This window comes from Sorex araneus, chromosome 5 (assembly GCF_027595985.1).
Source record: "Sorex araneus isolate mSorAra2 chromosome 5, mSorAra2.pri, whole genome shotgun sequence".
NCBI lineage: Eukaryota > Metazoa > Chordata > Mammalia > Eulipotyphla > Soricidae > Sorex > Sorex araneus.
Window position 1 is genome coordinate 78727074 of NC_073306.1, and position 24972 is coordinate 78752045.

Genomic DNA, 24972 nt, shown 5'->3' on the forward strand with positions numbered 1-24972 from the left:
AAATTGGCTGGAGCAATCTCAGGGGAAGACCCCAAAGAATTGCTTAAGTGTTAACCCAAGCTGTGAAGATAGTGAAAATAAACAGTTTCAGCTCAACTCTGGAAACCCATAAATAGCAGCCATGCCATGCACTTCTTTGAAATAGAGTACTACCTGGATGAGAATGTCTTCAAAATCACAGGGCCAGAGTTATAGTACAATGAGTAAGGTGTTTTCCAAGCACGTGGCAAACTCGGGTTTGATCCCTGTCTTCTCATGTGGTGCCTGAGCCTGTGATCCCTGAGCACAGAACAGGAGTCAGTACTGAGTACCACTGGGTGTACACTCACCCCCCCCAAAAAAAAAATCAGGAAAAAAGATGTCTTCAAAATTCATTTCCAAGGCATTAACCCAAATCTTTCCAACAACTTATGCCTGCTAGCTCTTTATTTGGCTTTGGCTATGGTGAGAACAGATGATAACCCTTCATCTTCTTGAAGATGGTGATTAAAGTACTCTCATCATTGCCTCTTTCCCGGATGTTGAGAAGATTGTGTCCTCAGGGTGCCTAGAGCTCCCTAGAGATAATGGTGCATAAATACAGTTTGCTATTAGTTTGTCACCATGGTAGGCAGGAAATTCCTTTGAAGACAGCATTTTCATCCCTGCCTGAAAAGTCACTGATGCATATTCAAGTCCATACCTTCCTCTTCCTGAGTCTGTGGAACTGTTCTCCTCTAGGGGATTATGCATTTCAGATTTCTATTTCTGAAGGAGGGCGACAACATTAGGAAGTCAGTTGGTTGAGAGAAGCAGCAATGCTGAAAGTTCAGATGAGCACTTGATTTGCACTGATCGTTGTCATAGCTAACCCATAAGGGGTGGATTATCACCATCCTTTAGATGAAGAAACCAAGGTTAGGAAATTTGCAGAGGGCAACCTGGCCAGCAGGAGGAGAGAGCAGCGTTGCTTCATCAAACACGGCACATCTAACATGAGAGCAGCAAGAAAAAGGCATTGTCCCCTTCGAGGCAGTGAGTATACCAGGACACAGGCTGCTGGCATTTGTGTCCCTGGTGTAAATGGCAGAGACTGCCTTCGACCTTCGACGCTGGAGGTGCCCGTCTGTTTAGCCACTCTTGCCCTCAAATACCTGGCAGACGTCTGCAGCTCTGTCAGCAATTCAAAAGGACACTTTGAAATCTGTGTTGACATTCAGTTACATAAATCTGCCCCAAGCTAGGATTTTCCTTCATTCCTTAGAATTAGAAAAGTGTTTGATGTGTTTCAGCATCTGTCCTTAGCGTTAGGCTTGTTTCCTCCGCTCAGCTGTCTCACGGTCCTAAAAGGGCAATGCACCCAAGGTAATGGCATGATTTCCCCCCCCCCCCCGCCCCCAATCTTCAAAGCTGACCGTCTTTACCCCTGGTTATTTGTTCAGAAATGAGAAAACTCTGGCTCAGCTATTTGATGTAGTCAACATGGCAGAGAGTGACATTCCCCAGGTCCAGAAAAGGTGGGTGCAGGAAGGCGCCGGAACATGTGTGGAGCCTCCGGGCAGACGTGACTTTTCTCTCCAGCACAGCATTTCACACACAGATTCTCCAGCTGTTACCAACCCAGATGGCCTGCGTCGTCCTGACCTTTATTTTTACTGGATCTTTCTTTTTCTGTTGACGGTCACTGTACTCCACCATCTGGGCTAGGACAAGAAGCAGATATTTGTGGTTTGCGGAGAGAAGAGACCCAGTTTTGCAAAGAAGAAGCTGCTTACAATGAAGGAAGTTGAGTGAATTGCACCCCTCCCCCTCTCTTTTACCTTTGAATCCTCCTCTCCACACTTGCAGTTCAGAGTTTTCCAAAGGGTTCGTAGATTTGCAGGGTGGAGAGGGGGTGAGGGCTTTTTCCCTCTCTTCTCATTAGATTTTGTTTTAAACCTTACCTCGGTTTGTGGAGGAAATTTTAACTATAACATGAATTATCATTTGAAAAAAGTTTAGGTGTATTTTATAACTCTCATAAAGTTTTATAAAAGTAACGAGTTTAACAAGCTAAGTCCTATACAGTCAGTGAAAACCAAAGGATATTCTCATTCAACTAGGACTAAAATTAGAGCCAGAAACAACCAAGAAAGACTGCCCAGGGAGCAATAATAAGGAACTCAAAGAGGCCTGGAAAGAGATGGTGATATTTTAAAAATATTGAAAACAGTTATTCTGTTCTTTGCAGAATAAAATTAGACCAATGACACATTTTAAGGATTGTCTCAGTTCTTCCACTAGTCAGACCTAAAGACACAGCAAATGTCTGCTTCTTCAATTGCAGTGAAATAATGATGGGTTACTGGGTTCTTGTCTTCACTCACGGAAAAGAATTTCAGGAGTAGACAAGCAGTGAAGTAACAGATTTTATTTAGAGGTTTCTGAGGGAAGGAGGAAGGATAAGTGGGAGAGAGAATAGTAAGAATAACGCGCTCAAGAGAGAACGTGGGCTTCTCCAAGGGTGGAGGAAGCTCTACACACATCCTAGCACTGGACACGAAAACATGAAAGTACACATCACAAGGGGGAGATGCTGGCAACACATGTGCTTGGCCACCACATGTGCTCGGCCACGTGGGCACAAGCAGCACATGGGCTCAGGCAGCATATGCGCGCACTTCCTTTGTTCAAGGTGTCTTTTATAGGGTCTCTTCAACCTGCCCCCACGTGGGGCTTCTTTCCAGGTAAAAGTCCATTGCTAAGGAGGTTACCAGGGAGGTTGGGAGTGGTGATGGTCTTCTTTAGGCTGGATCACATTTTAATCAGATTAAGGGAGAGGTCGAGGGAATTGAGGAACTTCATGGGGAGGGGTCCAACCTCCTCAGGGTCTGCTGAAGGTCTTATCAGGTCTGTTTTCTGTATCCACAAGGTGGGTCAGTCTCAGGATTCTCCTTCCCAGAGATTTTGTTAATCTGTTTCATTGCCAAGGGCCTTTCCCTATCTACCTGCCTACATCAATAAGAATCAATAAGAACTAGTACGGCTACTAAAGGGAAGATGATAAGAGGTCATAACTTTAGTCATATTAACGTCTCAGTTGCAAAAAGTCTCTTACCTGTGTGACATTAGGTTAATTTTCTTTGCTGTAGGTTTAATTCTTTGTGTTTAAATAGAGCCTCCAAAAGTTCAACTACCTGTTCTTTGTCATTGCAACTGGGAAGCTGAAGTTTGATGTCTTTGGACTGTTTGAGCTTCTGCAACTGCTCCTGTTCCCCCTCCCCACCCCCAGCTTGGCCCGGGGGAAGTTACTTAACAGGGCTGCACTTTTGCTTTGTCTTTTGTGAAAGGGGATTAATGGCAGTATTTGCCTCTTAGCACAGTTGTGTACATCCCAAGAGTCAACACACAAGCAGCATTTGGAAGTATGTCCTGCTTTCTAAGTGCCTAATACATTTTAGAGGTTTTCATTCATGTTTTTTAATATTTGGAAGCTTTGCCAACCAAAAATAAAAAGGAAAGACAGCTATTCAGATGCAATACTATACTAAACTAGTGCAGAGGATCATTGCTCAAGTAAGGATGAAGGATTAAATGTGCCTTTCGTTTCAAAGGATGGTAAAATTGATTACTAAATGCTCCAGAAGCAGCTTTCCATCCATGATCAAATTTGTTTATTTTGCTTATCGTATCAAGAGTAACCAGACTCTATTATGAAAAACCTGTTTTGGTTAGTTCTGACTGTTTCTAAGTAGTTCTCTAAACTTGGAAGACCAATGTCTGATCTGGCTAAAGACTGAAATACAGATTTCCAAAGAATCACTGCAAGGAATTTTCTCATAGGCTAATTTATTGAGTCCTTAATAAGAACGACTGACACATTTCACAAAGAACAAGAAGCCAGATTCTGACATGCCCTAAGTTCAAATCCCTGTGTCCCTAAGTGATCCAGCTCTGAAAGAGATTTCCAGCCACCTGGCAGCCAGGTGTGTGTAAACATTACAGAAAGGGAGATAGCAACTCCCCGGAGTTCCAGCTAGCACCAGAAGTAAAAAGATGTACAAACACCCTGATCAGGAAGTGTGTCCCTGTGAGCACTGTGTGAGCACCACAGTCAGAGCCTGTGCCTCATCTAAGAATTCCACTCTCAGTGAGCTGTGCACAGCCACTTGGAAACTTGCACTAAAACTGAGTGTGGAGATTGAAAGTGTTCAACCTTTTTCAAATCTACTGAAGATATAAATATCTCTGATCTGTAAGAGTTGATCGTTGCCTCCTCCAATGGACTTACTTTAGGGTTGGAGAGATAAGCAGAGTTTTAAGGCATATGCCTGGCATGCAACTGACCCCTGCTCAGTCCCCGGCACCACATGATCCCCTGCCTTGAACATCACTGGGCGCAGTTGTGGAGGCCTGGAGCGTCAGTGATGTGGTCTAGGTAATCCCTGGCACTGCAAGTCCTGAGCATCACCACATCCTCAGGCCCTCACATTAAACTTCCCTTCTTCAGAGCAACCTTGCTGGAACTTAGGGAAAATCATTTATGCACAGTGTTTAGAACAGCATCTGTTGGTTAAAGCAAAGTACTTTAACAGGAAGTCCTTTGAAAGTACTCTTCTCTCTGTCTATTGATCTAGGCCAGCAGACAGGGAAGGGACCCCATAGAAATGAAATTCCTAGGAAGTAGTAAAACCAATAGCCCCGAGGCTGCAAAAAGCCTACCTTTGCAGACACAGGAACTATGGAAGGCCTGGCTTCAACACACCCAAAGAAGGCTGGATGCCCCACCCCCACCCCTGAGAGAAGCTCCAGCAGGAACAAAGGCCAAGAGAAGGAATTTCAAAGAGAACATCAACCATTCCCAGCTCTACCCTCTTGGCAACCACCCTAGCAATGGACTCTGGACTCTTACCTAGCTAGAAGCCCCATGTGGGGCAGCTAGAGAAAAACCCTATACAAGTGACCTTGAGCAAAGGAAGTATGCGCATATATTGCCCATGCCCGTGTGCTGCATGTGTCCATGTGACCAGCACATGGGTGCCTGAGCACATGTGTTGCCCGCATCTCCCCTTTTGAGATGGTGACTCGGGCTCTCTCTGCCTTTGGAGAAGCCCTTGTTCTCTCGAGTGCATTACTTTCTCTCTTCTTTTCCTTCCTTCCCTTTCCTAAAAACAACTCCAAATATGTTTTTACCTCACTGCTCATCTACTCCTGAAATTCTTTTCTGTGAGAAGGATAAGGACTTGTAAGGCCTGGATAAGGCTTAGGACTGGCTTTCTTTTCCTGCAAAGAGCAATTGCTCACTCCAGTCTGAGTCCATTGTGACCTGAGAAATAGGGTGATGGGAATTAATTCCTATGCCAAGAAGATCAAGTGGATGTCAGGTGTGGCTTGACAGCCACCTGGTGGGGCTGATGGGGCTCTGGCCCAGGCCTCTCAGGGGCCCATCGAATATTTTATCAGTCCTAGGCTTACCAGCTGGTCCTGAGATGGCAAGAGGTGGATGGGGAGAAAGTGACCATCTCTCTCCTGTCTGCCTCACATAAGCCACTTATGGGGTCCACCACCTTCAGTTGTATTGACCTCATCTGTTCATCCATCCTTTTGCCAACCAAAGAAGAAAAACTGTGAGCAGACTTTTATTATATAGCACATCTCTTGCAAGCTTTTGGACATACCCAGCTGTGCTCAGGGCTTACTCCTGGCTCTGTCTTTGGGAATCACTCCTGGAGGTGCTCAGGGGCCGTGTATCATATGTGCTACCAAATGTCAGGCAAGTACCCTATTTACTGCATTATGTCTCCAGCCTTCTTCACTCCATTTTTAACTCTGTCAGGATCAATCGACACTTAGATATAAATGAAGATGGCATGTAAAGGGTTACCTCGAACTTCTGAGATCTCAACCTACTTAAAAGTTTATCTGAATAACTCTCATTTTTGTTTTTAATTTTAAATGATTACAGTTTGGGTAATCACACCCAGCAGTGCTCAGGGTGCTCCTATCCTGGTGCTCAAAGTTTGTTTCTGGTGGTGTTTGGGGGACCATGCAATGGCAGGCATTGAGCCTGGGGCTCCCACACACAGAGCATGGTCTCTAGTCCTCTGAGCTCTCTCTCTCTCAGCTCTCTCAGCCTCAATTACATTGGGGGGGGGTGATTCAAGCAATGCCTAGATGCCCTTGGGACTGGAAACTTTTGGCTAACTTGGCTGGTGGTGCAATGCTGGGGTCTTAAAGATGAGATGCTGCTCATACCCTGTGGTGCTGGGCATACCTTGACCATACCAGCATGCTGAGAACCTCCAGGAGGACCATGTCTGAAGGTGCACAGGGCACTCCAGGGCTGCATCCAATAGTGCTCAGGAGATCATGGAGTGCCATGAATCGAATCTCAGCAAGCTGACGGCTATACTGTCTCTGTCCCCTTAGTTTCATTTATTTGTTTGTTTGTTTATTTGTTTTTGGGTCACACACAGCGATGCTCAGGAGTTCCTGGTTCTGCACTCAGTAATTACTCCTGGCAGTGCTCAGGGGACCATATGGGATGCTGGGAATCGAACCAGGGTCAGCCGCGTGCAAGGATCAGCCTCGTGCAAGGCAAACACCTTACCCACTGCACTATTGCGCCAGCCCGTTTCATTCTTTTAAACTAGAAACAGGGGGGGCTACAACTCCACACTGCCCAGGGATGGATCTTTCCTCTCCACCCTGTCTTTCTTCATGGAAAATGGCGGTGGCAGCAACATCCACATGGCAGTGATATAGGCAGGTAGATAGGGAAAGGCCCTTGACAATGAAACTTAGATTAATAAAGTCTCTGGAAAGGAGAATCCTGAGACTGACCTACCCTGTGGATACAGAAAACAGACCTGATAAGACCTTCAGCAGACCCTGAGGAGGTTGGACCCATCCTCATGAAGTTCCTCAATTCCCTCGACCTCTCCCTTAATCTGATTAAAATGTGATCCAGCCTAAAGAAGACCATCACCACTCCCAACCTCCCTGGTAACCTCCTTAGCAATGGACTTTTACCTGGGAAGAAGCCCCACGTGGGGGCAGGTTGAAGAGACCCTATAAAAGACACCTTGAACAAAGGAAGTGCGCGCATATGCTGCCTGAGCCCATGTGCTGCTTGTGCCCACGTGGCCGAGCACATGTGGTGGCCAAGCACATGTGTTGCCCGCATCTCCCCCCTTGAGATGTGTACTTTCATGCTTTTTTGTCCAGTGCTAGGATGTGTGTAGAGCTTCCTCCACCCTTGGAGAAGCCCGCATTCTCTCTTGAGCGCATTACTCCTACTGTTCTTCTTTTCCATTTGTCCTTTCCTCCTTCCCTCAAAATAAAATCTGTTACTTCACTGCTTGTCTACTCCTGAAATTCTTTTCCGCAAGCGAGACAAGAACCCAGTAACTGCGGGTCCCGGGTGGTAGAGGCGGCTGGGGAGAAAGTGGCCGTCTTTCTCCTCCCCACTTCACGTAAGTCACCCGTGGGACCTACCGACATCAGTAGGAGCCACCTTCTAAGACTCCTAACCCAGAGGTATACCGTTTTTACACTTGGGGCTCCTAGGGAATCATGGGAAGTGGGTGTAACCGGCACACCCTCGGCCCAGATAAATCCCGAGCTGCTGAGAGCAAAACGGACCCTCTGCGCCTAAAGACTTTGATTCCAGAGACCTTGTAACACATTTTGGCATCCAGCCCAGCTTCTTACAGCAATGCACTGGGACTGTGAGATGGGCTACGCAATTTCTGGCGAATTTTCCCTGGACTTTATACAGAAATCCAAAACTGTGCGGATGTAACATCTCTTAATTGTCAGCAATGTGAAACAGTTCCTTTTTAGCAGGTCTGACTTGGGGGGGGAAACTCCAAATAATAACAGTGAGTTTTTTGTTGAAATATTGAAGGTAATCAAAGTAGCAGCCATTTCTCTGGACTGTGAACTAAGCAACAGCCCCACACCAGCCGAGAAGAGGAAATATCCCTCTTTCCCAGTTGTTTCCCATTTTCGGGGAGAAACGTGGCGTGGCGTCTACCATACTATGAGGTGCGGGAAGGGGGATGAGGGAAGGAAAAAAAAAAAGGAAAAGGAAAAAGGGAAAAAAAAGAGTTATGTACTTGGAGCAGTGGGGCCACATATCTCTTCATTCTCAGCAATGGAAAACTAATTATCAAATGCTTCTTTGGTAGTAGGGCTATCTTTCTTGGGGGGAAACTCCAACAACAAGAGTGAGTTTTGTGTTGAAATATGGAATGTAATCAAGGTAAAGAGAAAATGAAGTGAAATTCATCAGTTATGCAGTTGGGGGTGGGGGGGGCGGGGGCGGGAAGTATACTTGGGTTTTTGGTGGTGGAATATGGGCACTGGTGAAGGGATGGGTGTTTGAATATTGTATAACTGAGACATAAGCCTGAGAACTTTGTAACTTTCCACATGGTGATTCAATTAAAAAAAAAAAAACTAGAAACAGGGTCTGGAGAGATAAAACATGGGGGCAGGCACTTGCTTTTCATGAGTAAACCTGGGCTCACAGAGCCAGGAGTAAGTCCTGAGCACTCTGGGCGTGGCCCAAAAACCAAAACTAAACCCCCCCCAAAAAACACAAAATACCGGGAAGCAGACCAGGAGGAAGGCAGGGCTTAAATGTAGCAGACATTAACTGTTTAACATATCAAATATCAACTGTTGGCTCCACCTACTTTTTGTTTTAAAGTTTCCCTTCAGAAATAAGGTGCACCAACAAGGAAGCTCCTTTAGAAATAGGAAGCATTGGCTACAAAAGAATAATTTGAGGATAGTACTTAGCCTAGCTCATGCTTTTCTTTAAAAAATTAATGTCTCTGGGGCTGGAGTGATAGCACAGCGGGTAGGGCATTTGCCTTGCACGCAGCCGACCCAGGTTCGATTCCCAGCATCCTATATGGTCCCCATGAGCACCGCCAGGGGTAACTCCTGAGTGCAGAGCCAGGAGTGACCCCTGAACATCGCTGGGTGTGACCCAAAAAGCAAATAAATAAATAAACAAATAAATAAAATTAAAAAATACTGTCTCTTCTCCTTTTATGTCAGGCAATGTGCTGAATATTGTTCTAAGTCAGATGTAATTGATTCCCATCAAGGAAGAATTTTTCTGTTTTGTTTTCTGTTCTCACCCCACTCTGCTCTCTGCGCTCATCTCTTAGAGTGCATTAGGCTGCAAAGGTGTGATTACCAGTGGGAAAAGGGTCAGAAAACATATGGCAAGGAGTATTTCAGAATAACAGCTTGATGAAACTGGCACTTCTAATCAGCTGCAATCTCTTCCTTCTATTTTTCCCCTCCCTTCTATAGCCACGTGTTGTCATTGAATGGTACAGTTTGTACTTTTTAAAAAAAAACACTTTTTAGGTAATCTTCTAAGTGTTCTAACTATTCTCCTCCCCCTCCTCTCCCACCCCCATTGCAAAAGTAACACATTCATCGTAAGGTAAAAGCATTATAGAAATGCAAGTCCTTTGCAAACACTTAACTCCATCCCTCAGTGCACTATTTTCCTGGAAACTTGGACTAGAAAGCAGGTATTGAACTGATGGTCTGGTGGACATCCGTGTCCTCTCTGCCCTTCAGTTCTGTCCTCACAGAATGCTCGGCATCTTGCCGCAGCTTGCCTGTACTTCATTCAGCACCTTCACACCAGCTGTCTCTCCTGCTGGCATGCTCTTCCTCCATATAATTGGATGGCTTCTTAGCCAGTTTGCATTGCCATAACCAAGTACCTTCTTTTCTTTTTCCTCACCCCCTCCCCCTCAAAATACCGTCTGTATAATATGGCCTACAACAACCGAAGTTAATGTTCTCGCAGTTCTGGAGGATGCACGGGCACCCTTAAGATTCTGGCTAGTTTGGTTTCTGGTGAGGACACTCTACTTGGCTTGCTGGTAGCCGACTTTGTGCTCTGTCTCTCCCATGGCCTTTCCTCTCTTCACCTCAGTTGCTTCCTCAGATACCCTCTCTCCCGCCTTCCTGCTCTGTCTCTCCCATGGCCTTTCCTCTCTTCACCTCAGTTATTTCCTCAGATGCCCTCTCTCCAAATACAGACATACTGTGGGTTAGAACTTAACATGACTTGGGAGAAGAGAGAAAGATTCTTCCACAGCAGTTTTCTTCAAGTTCTTGTTTACATACCGCTTTCTTGAAGAGAATTTCTCTGACCTCCACTTAAAAACATTCATTTATTATTATTATTTCTCCTAACTCACTGGGCTGGTTGGGTTCACTGGGGTCACTCTTGAGCTCAGTCTTCTCACAGCTCAGCAAGAATAGGTGGTTTAATAGTGCCTCACCCCCATGGGTAGGGCCTTGGCACAGCTCAGACATCTCTCTCCATGGGAAATTCAATCCTCTGCAGTCTAGCCTTGGTTTCCAGACAAGTAAGAATTTTTCACAGAAAACAGTTGTGGAATATTCCAGGCTCCTGGTGAGCAAGTGAGGATCAGCAGGGTCCACTGTGAAGGACAGGGACCTTAATTGTAACAATCCACCACACTGTCCTATCTAAAATTGGAATTCTATTCTTACTTCTTTTTTATTGTTTACTGTTATCTTTGGACTGGAGTGATAGCACAGCGGGTAGGGCGTTTGCCTTGAATGTGGCCGACCTGAGTTCAATTACTTTGTCCCTCTCAGAGAGCCCAGCAAGCTACCAAGAGTATTCCGTCGGCATGGCAGAGCCTGGCAAGCTACCCATGGCATATTCGATATGCCAAAAATAGTAACAACAAGTCTTACAATGGAGACATTACTGGTGCCCACTCAAGCAAATCGATGAACAATGGGATGACAGTGACAGTGACAGTGACTGCTATCTTTGGTAAACGAACTAAAAATATTAATGTTAAAGTAAGTAAAGCTAGAGAGTACCACATATTGTCTCCTGAGCACTGCCAAAGATCACATCTAATCACAGAGCCTGAGCATCACCGGGTGGGAACTGTTGCAGGTAGAAGTGACTCCTATAAAAGAAGTGGGTTCTCTTAGGTGGCTTGTGAAAAAATGGCAGGTCAACTGAATTCTGCCAATCTCGCTGTGCTTCAGGTGACTTGGGTGAAAAGAACGCTCTCATAAAAAAATTTTAAAAAAGAATGTTCCCACCAATTTATCAGGTCCACCTCAACCATCATGGAAAATGCCTGTCTTGGGTAATATTGGGTACAAGCACCTCCCTGGAAGGATGCTGCATCCACCTGCCCCACGAGGCAGCTGTCCAGTTTAAACTGAAGTCCACTTGGTTGTAGGAGCTGGTCCTCACTACACAATTTCTCAGTGAGCAAGGAATTGCTCTTTCTTTTTGAAAGTCAGTCCTAAACTCTGTCCAGGTATTCCTCACAGAAAGAATTTCAGAAAGAGAACAGTATCTTTAAAAAAAATTGTGGGGCTGGGGCTGGAGTGATAGCACAGCAGGTAGGGCACCGCTGGGTATGACCCAAAAAGCAAAAATAAAAAGGGGGGATTGGAGCAATAGCACAGCGGGTAGGGCTTTTGCCTTGCACACTGCCGACCTTAGTTCAATTCCCAGCATCCCATATGGTCCCCTGAGCACCGCCAAGTGTAATTCCTGAATGCAGAATTAGGAGTAAGCCCTGAGCATTGCTGGGTGTGACCCAAAAAGTAAAAGATAAAAAAAAAGGACCCTCAAGGAAAAACTGGGGGGTCTTTTGTGGCTAAAAGCAAGTTAGAGCTTGGAGTTAAATAAGTCATTTTTATTTTTTCTTTTAATATTTTATTTTATTTTATTATTGAATCACCATGAGATACAGTTACAAAGTTTTCATGATCAGGTTGCAGTCATATGAGGTTCTAACACCCATGCCTCCACCAGTGTACATTCCTCACCACCAATATCCCCAGTATTCTACCTGCCACCACCCCCTGTCCCCAGCCTGCCTCTATGGTGGCACTTTTCTTCTTTGTCTCACTATCTCAACTTTTGGACATTATAGTTTGTAATACAGATACCGAGAGGCCATCATGTTTTGTCTTCTACCCACTTTCAGCACACATCTCTCATCCACATCGATCCCTTCCAACCATCATTATCATAATCGTCCCTTGTCTATCCCAACTGCCCTCTCCTCTAGCCTGTGAGACAGATTTCCTACCATGGACCAATCCTCCTGGTCCTTGTTTCTACTGTCCTGAGGTGTTAGTCTCATACTATGTTTTTTCATATTACACAAAAGAATACAGTCATTCTATAACTGTCCCTCTCCTTCTCACTTCTTTCACTCAGTATGATACTCTCCATGTAAGTGCTGTACCACTGAGCAAATCATAGTCCCTCTGTTGTTCATTTACTTTTTTGTTTTGTGGCCACACCCAGTGGTGCTGAGTCTACTCTCAGCTTGGTGCTCAGGGGTTACTTCTTGGTATACCACGTGGTATTAGGGATAAAATGCAAAAATGATAAAATCCTGCATGCAAAACTTGTGCTCCAGCCCATTAAACTATCTCTTCGTACATTTTAAGTGAAAGGGTAATTTTCAACTTCTTTAGAATAGTAAAACTACATTAATTCATGTTTTGTTAATCAAACACACATAGGAGTTTTATTGTTACATAACAGAGGAAATGCTGCACAAAAGGAACTCATCTGTCTGGTGTGTGTGTGAGTGTGTGTGTGGGGGGGGGGCTATGCCAAAGATCAAACTGGGCCTCACACATGGAATGTCATGTGGCTGTATTTCACCTGTTGATAGATACACATTCAGCACTATTTTTAGTTTCTTAATGTATAAGGAAACACAAAAGGGAAAACAAAGTCAGCACCATCATTTCCTTCCTTTCTGTGTCACCTGAGGTTCTAATTCAGGGAATGAGCTTGAATAAGCAACTTTCAGGCTCTTTAATCACTTGCTACATAACTACATTTACAATTAGACCACTATTACTTTATTTCCACATTCCAATCAAGTTCTGGTTGAAACAGAAATAAGGCTTCTCAGGGCAGTAAGTCATTGCCTCTCTCTTTGTTATAGGTGGAACTAACTTTCTTTATACTTGCCTTGAGTCCTCCTGAATTCCTAGTCACCATCCAAGATTCATGAGAATTCTGCACATCGGACACCAAGAAAAACATATGCAAATGGTTCAGCAAGAAGAATAGACACATATAGTATGCCTATATCCTCCAATCACCCACATGCTATACTCCCTTGACCATCTGCATGACCTCCAAAACCAAGTTCAAAGACAAAATGATTTTAAAATTTCAGAATGGTGCCAGGGACTAGTGTCAGAGGCTGGAGTATATGTTTTGAAAGCAGAAGGCCCAGATTTGGTCTCTAATACCAAAAATTTCTACATGCAGTACCATTTCACTATTACCCTCTCCTCTTCTAAGGCCAGCCTCTTTCTCTCCTTAAGTCTTTATTTTTTTAATTAATTAATTAATTTATTTATTTATTTATTTATTTATTTTGCATTTTGGGTCACAACTGGCAATGCACAGGGATTACTCCTGGCTTTGCAGTCAGGAATTACTCCTGGCGGTGCTCAGGGGACCATATGGGATGCTGGGAATCAAACACAGGTCGGCCGTGTGCAAGGCAAATGCCCTACCCACTGTGCTATTGCTCCAGCACCTTCTTCAGTCTTTAAATTCTATTAGTTTACTACAAGTTTTTTTTTGCATCAATTTGATTTTACACATAATTTCAGGAAAGGCCATTTTAAATAAAAAATATTTATAAAATATTTTATAAATATAAATTTATAAATTTTACACATTTATAAAATATAAGTTTTTATATATGAATATAAAAAATTCCTTTTTTTATAAATAGGAATCAAAACTTGTCCCATTCCTCCAAGTCTTTGACAGATTAAATGCGTACTCGAACATCCATTCAGCTATCAAATATCTATTGATAAAGTAATTGAAAAGTAAAATACTAGTAACTAGTATAAAAACAACTACTGTCATATCACTTACTATCTAGTGGGGAAAAAACAGTAAAGTGAGGAAAAAACAGTAAACAAACAAACAAATCACAAGCAAGATTTTTTTTCACCTGAAGTTAATTGCCCTGAGGAATATCAAATAAGTGGTATAAGTTATGGTGATTTGCTGAGATAATTGGTTGATTACTCTCCGTTCCCTTCCTTCATTGTTTTTGTTGTTGATGTTGCAATGACTGAGAGTCACACACATGCCTGTGTTCACACAGTTTGGGGGCGGGAGGTTAGGCCACATTGGATAGTGCTCAGGGACTATTCCTGGCTTTGTGCACAAGCATCACTCCCAGCAAAGCTTAGGAAACCATATGGGTTCAGGGGGTCAAGATCAGGTCGGCTGCATGCAAGACAAGCACCCTAACCACTGTGCTCTCTCTCTCTGGCCCCTGCTGTGTTGCAGTGCTCCCTAAGGTTTGCACCCCTTTAGTCGTGGAGTAGTGCTCATTCTGATTCCCTAGGTCATTGAACTCACCAGAGGTTGCACCTCCTGATCATGGTGCTCACACACCTTTTAGAGGTGCCCACTGAGGGGCTGATGGTTCTTTTGGTTGCTCACACATGCCTGACTGTGGTACAGCCAGCATCACTTGCAAAGCCAAGGGGCACAGACAGCTGAGTTGCGAGGATTGGGCTCAGGGCTCTTGGCAGCACAGGGGATTGTATTTAGGATATTATTAGACTTATAAGGCAAGTGTTCTGTGCCACTGAGTTATGTTTTAATTTTTTTGTTTTATTTTTTACTCTTTTTACACCCAGCAGTTCCAGCTCTGGGACTGTTCCTGGCAGTGCTTGAGGGATATTATAGTTCGAGGCATAAAACCAGGGATACTCCCAACATGCAAAGAATAGGCTCCATCCCTCCAGGACTGAGATTCCAGCCCACATGGCAGCTATGGCAGAGGAGTCAGCCTGTCCTTCCTCAGCACCCTGCCCACTCTTGACCCTGGCTGTCACACCCACAATCTGTCTCTGGGTGCCATCTTAGCGCACCAACACCTCTGGTCCAGAGACACAGCAGTGAGTCCCGGAGGACACCACATCGCTGGAGATCTCTCTGGGCTCCATACTGAGCCTACTTCACCAGGGCACATCAAATGGAGCAGGTGCAGTCTCTCCGCCTAATCCAGATGGAATCCTGGCGATCAAGAGCTTCCACAAGCAAGGTCCAGGTATGTGGGTTCCAGGACTAAGACTCCAGGCCACATGGAAGCTGCAGCAGAGGAGTCAGACTGTCCCTTCCTGGCTCCCTGTCCAATTCTGATGCCGAATGTCATACCCACCAACAGCCCGGGCCCAGAAACTCTCAATTGAATCTCAAAATGGACTATTGCCCCATAGAGATGTCTCTGGACCCTAAACATTTACAATCTTAGAATTCCAGAAGTTGTGTGGCCACTCTTGTGATTGTGCAACCTCTCATCATATTCAAAGTGAGCAATAGAAAATAAATGATCCATCATCTGCCCCTGATAAGCAGGCTTGAATGGTGGTGAGAAAATTTGAACAAACTATAATGCCCCAAAGTAGAGTGTATTGGGGAAATTGCCTGCCATAGAGGCAGGGTGAGAAGTGAGATGAGGGGGGTGGGATACTGGAGACATTGGTGGTGGAAAATGTGCACTGGTGAAGGGATGGGTGTTTGATCATTATATGGCTGAAGCTCAAACATGAAAGCTTTGTAATTGTATCTCACAGTAATTCAATTAAAAAAAAAAAAGAATGGGCTCCATCCCATCTCCCCAATCCCTGTAATGTACTTGTTTGCTTGGGTTATTTTGTTTTGTTTTATTTATTTATTTTTTACTTTCCCTTTTCTCTTTCCTTTTTGTCAGTACTGCAGTTATAATGATGGGTGGGAAGTGGTCCGTGAACACTTGGTTGCAGTGTTCACGCATTTAGCCGATTGTTCCTCAGAGGTCACGCATTTGAGTTGTGGTTCTCAGACACACTTTGTTGAAGTGCTCACTAGGGATCACAGATGACAGTGCCGCCAAGATCTTGGAGCAGTACCAGGGATTAAACTCACCACCTCACAAAGGCCTCTAACACTGAGTTATATCCCCAGACCCTAGGTTGAGAGCTAAGCCTTTTTGTGGAGGTAAACCACTGATCTGAGTCCTAAGCTGAAACTTTGCAATCTGCATCTTGCTCACGAATTACCCAGGGATTCTTGTTTGAATGCAGATTGATTTAGTAGGCAAGGAGTCATGCCTGGGAATCCCTGTTTCTCATAATGTCCCAAAGGATGCCTCTGTTGTCTGTCCATGGACTCCTTGGGTGGATAATGAAAACTGTGTGAAAAAGGGAATCCAGAAAGAAGAAATGACAATTACTAATCACTGAGATGAAAATATTTTTGTGTTTGGATTAGTAAAATGACCATTCTATAGGGGCCAGGATGAGTGAGTGAGAGTAGAGAGTAATGTAGAGAGAGAGAGTAAGGTCAAAGAAATAAGTTAAATCATGGATGGCCTTATAGACTTGAGTTCTATATTGTATTTTGTAATGAAAGACATTGATAGAATTCAAGGGAATCTTACCGGGGAGGAAAAAAGAAATAGGTGTAAAGAAATAAATAAGAATAAGCATTCTTCCTATAGAGCAAGTAAGCACAATAAAATTGGAATTTACTCTAAATATTGATCTGGCAGCAATGGGAAAATGGAATTTAAGGGTCCACGAATGGAACGACAATAGATTTAGGAGACTAGAACGGCAGGTCATGTGTGATATTTTAGTGACTTGGACCCAGGACAGTAGTAATGAAAACAGAGAAGAGAAGTCTTGGATTGGGATGCAGTGGCAAAGCAACAAAAAAATGAATGGAATGGATAATATGTTGAGGAAATAGTAAAGGAGATTCAAGTTTTCTTTGTCATCTAAGGTGTCATCTAATTTCAGTATAATCTAGGATGTCAGCTTGATTTTATATTTTGATCACTCCTGAAATATAAAATGAAAACATTTGAAAGCAAAATACTTAATTTTTTTTTCTTTTTGGGTCACACCTGGCAATGCACAGGGGTCATTCCTGGCTCATGCACTCAGGAATTACCCCTGGCGGTGCTCAGGGGACCATATGGGATGCTGGGATTCGAACCCGGGTCAGCCGCGTGCAAGGCAAATGCCCTACCCGCTGTGCTATCACTCCAGCCCCTACTTAATTTTTTTATTTGGCAGATGAAAAAGATAAAATTGTTGCAAATGATTTTCAATATGATCTGTTAGCATCTGCGCAAATGAACATTTTACTTAGAATTTTACATTGAAGGTAAAACAGCAAATAAATGTATCTGGAAATATAGATTCATAAAATTATGTATTATTTTATGAAGGGGAGAGGGCAATTAGGACAGAGAAGGGACCACTATGACAATTACAATTTGAAATAATCACTCTGGTGACAAGAATTAAGTGCAATAGGTAAAGGGATGTCCATGATAACCTTACAGTATCTGTACCACAAGCCATAATGACCAAACGAAAGTGGAGGGAGGGAGGGAGGGAGGGAGAGAAAGAAAAAGGAGAGAGAGAGAGAGAGAGAGAGAGAGAGAGAGAGAGAGAGAGAGAGAGAGAGAGAGTGGAGAGTGTCTGCCATAGAGGCAGACTGGGTGTTAGGTGGAAGAGGAAAATTGGGGACATTGGTTTGATGGTGGGAAATGTACACTGGTGAAGGGACAAGTCTTAGAACATTGTATGACTGAAACCCAATCATGGACAACTTTGCAACTCTTAATCTCACAGTGATTTAATTAGAAATAAATAAAGAAAGAAGGTTTATTAAAAACAGCTACTGGTTTAGGGGCCAGAGAGATTGTACAGCAGATAAGGTGCTTGCCTTGCATGCAGCTGATCTCAGTTTGATCCCTACATCCCATATGGGTGATCCCTGAGCACAAAGCCAGGAGTAATCCCTGATTACCATTAGGTGTGTCCCACCATCCCCACCCCTACAAAAAAAGCTACTCTTTTTAAGTTTATTTTGGTTTGGGGGCCATACTTGGCAATGCTCAGGGCTTACTCCTGGCTCTGCATTCAGGAATTACTCCTGGCTATGCACAGGAGAACATATGGGATGCCAGGGAATGAACCCAGGTCAGCTGTGTGCAAGGGAAGTACCCTACCCACTGTACTATCCCCACAGTTATTCTTTTAAATGTTGGAAGTCCTCTGGCAAAAGATGCTATATATTATAATGCAACTTAAATAGAACCTGTGCCTGGAATTTTTCAACTGAAGTAGATGATTTCTTAGAACGAGGATAGGTGGAAAGTTAGGGTATTTCTGAAGCCCCACTAGTAAAATTGCAGCATTTCTCCCTCAAAGATTATTATTCCCTTTTGGATTCCTATAAATTATTTCTGTCAGTTGAAAGAGTTTAAGAAAGAGTTAAAAATGTTTTTCTAGTGAAACCTTTCACATTTATCTGATGCCATTAATATACTCATATTCCAGTTGAAAGAATGGTTAAGATAAAGTTATTGTTCATGTCTTACTTTTTCCTTTAAATTATTTTTTTAAACAAAGTTCCTCTGCCACTCGAAAGGTTAAGTGAAGTTAGTACTGGAAAAGAGAACAGAAGGAATTTGGAATGCTCTTCTCCAAACCCTGAACCCCAGTGACCCATCCCCAGAGAATCCCCAGTAGGGCCAAGGTTCTTAGAATAAATCATTTTGGGACTTTTTAACTTTGCTGTTAGGTTAACATGACAAAAGAAAAAGAACGTTGTGCTAACCTTTCTTCTGGCATGATTTCTCAAGGCAAGAAAATCATGGGAATTTCTCTCCGCATGAGACAAAATGGCATTTTCACCCAATCCTGCACATAGCAGATACTCAGTAGACACTAATTGAATTACAGTGAGTTCCAAGAATCTTCTCAAAATCTTAGATTGTTTCCTTTCATTTGACCAGATTAGTGAGTGGGAAGGGGAGGGGGAGAAGTTGAGAGCCTAGCTCCTAGGCAAAAAGATGCATGTTGGTTAGGAATTTCTTTTGAAATTGAAACTACTGGTTTCTTAAGGCCTTGACTCCATCAACATTCCCTTTGCAGTTATCCTGTTCACTCTATATTGGAACTGCTGGGTTTCTGTTTACTGCTACAGCAAAATAAACCTAGTTCCTCTTTATCTCCATTTCACCTAAGGAGAAATTTGAGGTTAAAAAATTCTATCATTGGGGCAAGACTCAGTACAGGGTTAGGTTCCTGCTTTGCATGCATCTGACCTTAGCTCAATCCCCAGTACCACATGATCTCCCGAGGATAATCGGGATGGTTCTGGAGACCACCGACCATTGCTGGGGTGCCTTGGCATTGCAGAGTCCAAGCAGCACTGCTCTGCTGCACCCTCTCAATAAACTGCTGGCCCATTTGGCTGAGAATCTTGGGAGGGATTATCAGATCCCCTGAGCATTGCTTGGGAGGTCCTCCATTTCTCCAATCACTGTATTCACTGTCATCCCATTGTTCATTGATTTGCTTGAGCAGGCGCCAGTAACATCTCCATTCGTCCTGTCACGTGCTAGTGTAGCTTGATGATGTATTGGGGGCTCTCTCAGGGTCAGCGGAATGAGAACCGTCATTGTTACTGTTTTTGGCATATTGAGTACGCCATGGGTAGCTTGCCAGGCTCTGCCGTGCTTGCCAGGCTCTGCCGGCAAGCAGGTTTCCCAAATAGAAAAAAAAAAAAAGTTGTCATAGAGTGTAAAAAACTAAGGCACGCCAACAGGGCGCGTGCACTCATGGGCTCTCCGGGCGGCTCTTTCTCACGGCCCACATTCGGTGCTCTGGAACCGCTGTGTGTGCTGTCGGTCAAGGGCAAGCGACGGAAGGAAGAAGACCTAGCTGGTTGCTGATTAGTTACCGTTTATTCAATCTTCCATCTTTCTCATCTCCTGCACTCCCAGCTCCGGCCTCTCTCTGGATCAACTCCAGCCTCTCTGGCTTCCCTTGTCTCTCCTCCTACTTCTCTCTCCCACCTTGCCCCCTAGGCTACACCCAGCCAGGTAGCAAAATCAACATAAGAAAGCCCTTCCTGAGGGCAGGGCATTCCAAAGCCCTTCCTGACTCTTAAGGTTTTTTCCCTTTCCTTAGTCCAAACACTTATTAACATCTTAATACTAGTTATTTTTGTATGGACATAGCAAGAGATACATTGAGGCTTGCAAGGCAGCTCTCCTGGCAACATCTTGCCACTGACTCAGACCACAGCACTCAGGCCAGATTAATCATTCCTCACCCTAGCAGGGTCCAAATCTAGTTATCACTGTTTGGATCATGACAACATTTGTCCATGATCAAGCTCTTAATTTATAGTTAAGCATTAGGCACTTTGGCCAGGCCCATCTCGATGCCAGGGTAGCACACAACTCACCGCTTGCCCTGGGTCCATCTCGTCCCTCGTCGGGACCCTGCTTTTGGGGGTGATAGGAAGTAAGGGCAGCTGAGGCTTAGGTTGAGAGAACAGATGCCCAGGAGGAAAATATCATGTAGAGTCAAATGACTCCCAGGTTATAAAAGCATAGCATTTGCTAAGTCTTCCTGTGTCCATACAAAAAGGACTTGCTCTGAATAAACTATGCAAAGGACTCAAGGAGAAAAGAAAAACATTTACAAGTCAACAGAGCACTAAGAAAGAAGCTACAAATAAACAAAGAGGAATAGGAGCTGTAACGGGAGTAACCCAATAAACCTAAACTACCTGAGGCTATGTCATCCTACAATAGAGGCCAGTAAGTTAGCTCAAAAAAGATGGAGCAAATGTGTTGCATATGTGAGGCTCTGAGTTTGATCTCCAACACCACATGCTCTTCTGCCCCAGGTGTGTGACACTGCTGGCCTCCAGGTACTAACTGCCAGCCTGAGTAGCACAGCATCAAGGCCTGGGCATTAGCAGGCCTGCACAGCCAGACCAAACCCAGCAGGGAATGTATCCTGGCCTCCAGGACCCAGAAATTCAACCACAGGAAGTCAACACATATTGTTTTGTGTTTATTTATTTATTTATTATTTATTTATTTATTTATTTATTTACTTACTTACTTACTTTTTGGTTTGGGGCCACACCCAGCAGTGCTCAGGGCTTACTCTGGGATCTGTGCTGAGACATCACTCCTAGAAGGCTTAGGGGACCATATGAGGTGCCAGGAATTGAACCTGAATCAGTGTAGGTAAGACAAGCTCCAACCTGCTCTACTATCTCCCTGGCCCTTTTATTTATTTGTTTGTTTGTTTTCACTTGCTCTCAAGGAACTAAGTGGTACCAAAGATTGAAGCCCGAGTTTTTCCCAAGCCCAGATATTCTTCACGGACAGGGACCATCGTAAAAAAAATAGATTCAGGAAAGAATCAAATCTACTCCCCCTAATAAGGCCAGAAGTTTAATAACAAATTATGAAAGGAACAAGTGAGTAGGCTGGACCGTCCTTTGCTCCTGTGTTACTGGCCTGCAGCTTCTCTGGAAAAAGAGTGATCTTGGGTAACTTTGTCCTTAGATTGGTCAGGAGGAACTCTGCCCCTTCCAGCCAATCTCACTGCCAGGGAGCAAAGTACCTTTGTGGAACAGTGGATTCCACTCCTGGACCAGCCCACGTTTCTCCTACTGCAAAAACAAATACCTCGGGTTTTGACTGGATGTTAGTGGGAGGTTTCTTCTGTGTAACCAGTTCAGTCTGGACATGCTTCCATAGCAACATGTAGAACATGAGAACATTTCTCAAGGGACCTAGCAAAAACCCAGGAGAGAGAGATATTTAAGATATGTATAAGTGAAGTGCAGGATAGAGTCTCTAATGCTTACACATTTCCAGGGCTTAGTGACACAGGCCTGACACTCCTGAGAGAAGTCCACAGGCCAGCAGATGCCTCCAAATCAAGGGAAGCAAGTGATTAATTTAGCCTTGATCCCCCACCGCCACATCCTTTCCACCTCTGAGTACCAGTAAAGTATGCTCAAAGCAATACAAGAGACTTCTAGCACACCCACTTCATGTAGAATTTTCTCGTCACTATTACAAAATCCATTTGTTTGGATTTTGTTTTTGAGCCACGCTAAGCAGTATTTAGGGATTACTCCTGGCAGACTTAGGGAACCATATGTGGTGTCAGGAATCGAACCCAGGTTGTCCAAGTTGGCCACGTGGAAGGCAAGCACCTTACCTGCTGTATGAGCACTTGGACCTCACATAGTCCTTTTTAAAAGGAGTTGTCGGTACTGCGTATACTATGATCCTAAGTGCTCTTTCAACAAATGCTAACCAAATGTCTTTAGATGGCAAACTCTGTGCCAACTTCTAGAGAAATAAATTATTTTTGCTCTCTGACTTTTAGCCTCTCCAAATCAACCAGGGAAGACAACCTTGAAGGGATCATTCCTTTCAATTCCATTAAATTGCAGCAAGACTGCAAACTGAGTCTAGCTTGTTTCACCTCAGAGCTCTTAAGATCTGAACCAGGTCAGTGGCAGGAAGGATGTAAAGAAAGGCAGGCTGGGTTGGGGTAATATTTCTGACCTTGCTTCCAACAGATTTGAAAGGCAAATGGATACAGCAGGAAAAGAAGCACAATGAAAGGGAGAGCTCTTGGGATTCTTCTGACTTCACATATCTTCAACGAAAGCAAAAGTCTGAACATAAGTACTGTGAAAGTGACAGGAAGACAGGATACCGCTCAGCCTTGCCTCTGTTGTCTCCTAGAATCCATGACTTGACGTGTTTGAATTGGCAGTTGAACTGTTTTAAACTTGGGTTTTTTTTTTTTTTTTCATGTGGGTTCCAAGGCAAACCTTAGAGTGCAATTCACTTTCAACAAGGAGTTTCCAAGTTGGCCCTGGCAGGTCTGAGGAGCCAGCTGAGGGGACAGGGCACATGCTTTGCTTGAGCCAGGACCTCAGTTGGATCCCCGGTCCTATAGAATCCCCCAATCTGGCATGCTAGGCTGACCCTAGCTATTTGCTGGCTGCTAGCACTGGGGAGCACTAAATCCCTAGCAGTACTTTACCAGGACCCCTTAAGCACTGCTTTTGACCACTGCCCATGCCCTGCACACACACACACACACACACACACACACAACCACACACACGACAAAATTACCCTGAAGTCAAATCCTGAATGAACACAACCAGACACAACCAGACTTTAAAAGGTTCTGCTCTCTGAGGGTGGGGCCCAGGTCAGAGAGAACTTAATTGTGGTACTAGGGCTGTCAGTATTCTGTGTCCTGAAGGAGGGTGTTGTTTGCCTCTTTTGGATGAATTCCCAAGTGTGTTGGAGAGTTTGTAGGTTCTGGCAGTATTAGGAGGGTGGGGCAGGGGACTCACCTCCGGGAAAGGAAGGCAACAGAGAACATGTAGAGTAATGTGTCCAACACCAACACACACACACACACACACACACACACACACACACACACACACACACACAGAGTCTGCCTCTTGCAGGAGTGAGATGAGGAAGACACAGGAGCAGGACAGTAACATGGGACCATGTGAGGGCTTCTGGGCAGCAGAGGCTGACTGGCCCCTCCTGACCTGGAGACCTAAGCTTGTTCTCCCCAAGAGTCTGGGGCATATTGCTCTGTCAATATTAGCTTCTACTATTCCAAGTTTATTTGGGAGTAGGAAATAGATGTAAGAACTATATTTTCTGAACCTGCATAGAAAGCTTGGGGGAGAAATAGCCTTCAAAAACAGTACTAGAATACAGCTTTAAGTGCACAACCACCACCACCCACAACAATTAGGTAAGCTGTACATCATAAGAATTTTAAGTCTTGTCCTCTCTGCTGTCCTGGGCTGGGTGGCGGCGAGATGGCTAAATGCAACAAGAAGGTGGGGATCGTAGGTAAGTATGGGACCCGTTACGGCGCCTCCCTCCGGAAGACGGTGAAGAAGATCAAGATCAGCCAGCACGCTGAGTACACGTGCTCCTTCTGCAGCAAGACCAAGATGAAGAGACGGGCCGTGGGCATTTGGCACTGTGATTCCTGCATGAAAACCATCGCTGGGGGCGCCTGGACCTACAATACAACTTCTGCTGTCACAGTCAAATCTGCCATCAGAAGACTGAAGGAATTGAAAGACCAGTGGATCTGCCATCTGAAGCATTGCTAGCGTATAATAAATGGGTTAATTTATGTAAAAAAAAAAGAATTTTAAGTCTTGCTTCAAAATATGCCATGAAGAGGATATGTTTGCAAGCCACATAGCTAATAAGAGTGTATAAAAATAAAAAGAAAAGGCGCCGGCGAGGGAAGGGACGCCTCACCGCACCGAGCCAGGCACAGGGCCTAGGGCAGCAGCCGTCTCTCCTGCCACCCGAGCTCCGTAGCCTCCGGCCACTTCCCCCACCCCGGGGAGGTTGATGGCGAAGATGTGGCAGGCGAAGGAAGGAACGAAGCCATGATGGTTGGTCTCACTTGCAGTTTATTCCAATCTTCTCTCTATACACTCTCCCCGACCTATACACTTTCCGCCCCCATTCACTTTTCCCGCCTCTATCCACTTTCCACCCCTCACCTTCTCTCCGAACCCCTTTTATTGATCATGGCCCTTCCAAAGGGCGCAATACATTGACGTCACTAAAGGCACCAAAAGATCTTACAGGAAGAATGTTGAGGCAACATAATTCTCTTGTATCTGCAGGCCATTAATCTAGGCCCCCCGGAAAGAAGATACAAAAACAAAACCAAAGCCTTCTTTGGGCTGAAAGCACTCGGATTTACATCCCAAAGGCCAGGCTGGGCTGCAGCCTGGAATCTACAAAGTCAAATCAATTCTGGCTAGCACCTTAGATCCGGGTCAAAGATCAGCTAGGTTTCTGTGACAAAAGGTTTCTGTAACAAAACTCCAGAAGGCAGCTGGAAAAGGGGAAATATTCCAACAAAGAGGCTATAACAAAATTATATAAAGAACTCTAGGGGTCAGAGATACAGTGAGTAAGGCATTTTCCTTGCATGCAGTGACCTCAGGTTCAATTCCTGGTATCATATAGAGCCCTCCCAGGAGTGATCCCTAAGCAC

At 44.4% G+C, this 24972-nt stretch overlaps 1 protein-coding gene across 1 annotated transcript; it reads left to right on the plus strand.

Moving 5' to 3' along the window:
- Positions 1–23761: 23761 nt before the first annotated feature.
- LOC129404962 (60S ribosomal protein L37a-like) lies at positions 23762–24064 on the plus strand. The gene has a single exon (XM_055139885.1). The coding sequence runs from the start codon at positions 23762–23764 to the stop codon at positions 24062–24064; it is 303 nt and encodes a 100-aa protein (XP_054995860.1).
- The last annotated feature ends 908 nt before the right edge of the window (positions 24065–24972 follow it).

Bases quoted from the DNA above. Each gene is read 5' to 3' on its own strand.
- LOC129404962 (XM_055139885.1), top strand. From the start codon at position 23,762: ATGGCTAAATGCAACAAGAAGGTGGGGATCGTAGGTAAGTATGGGACC.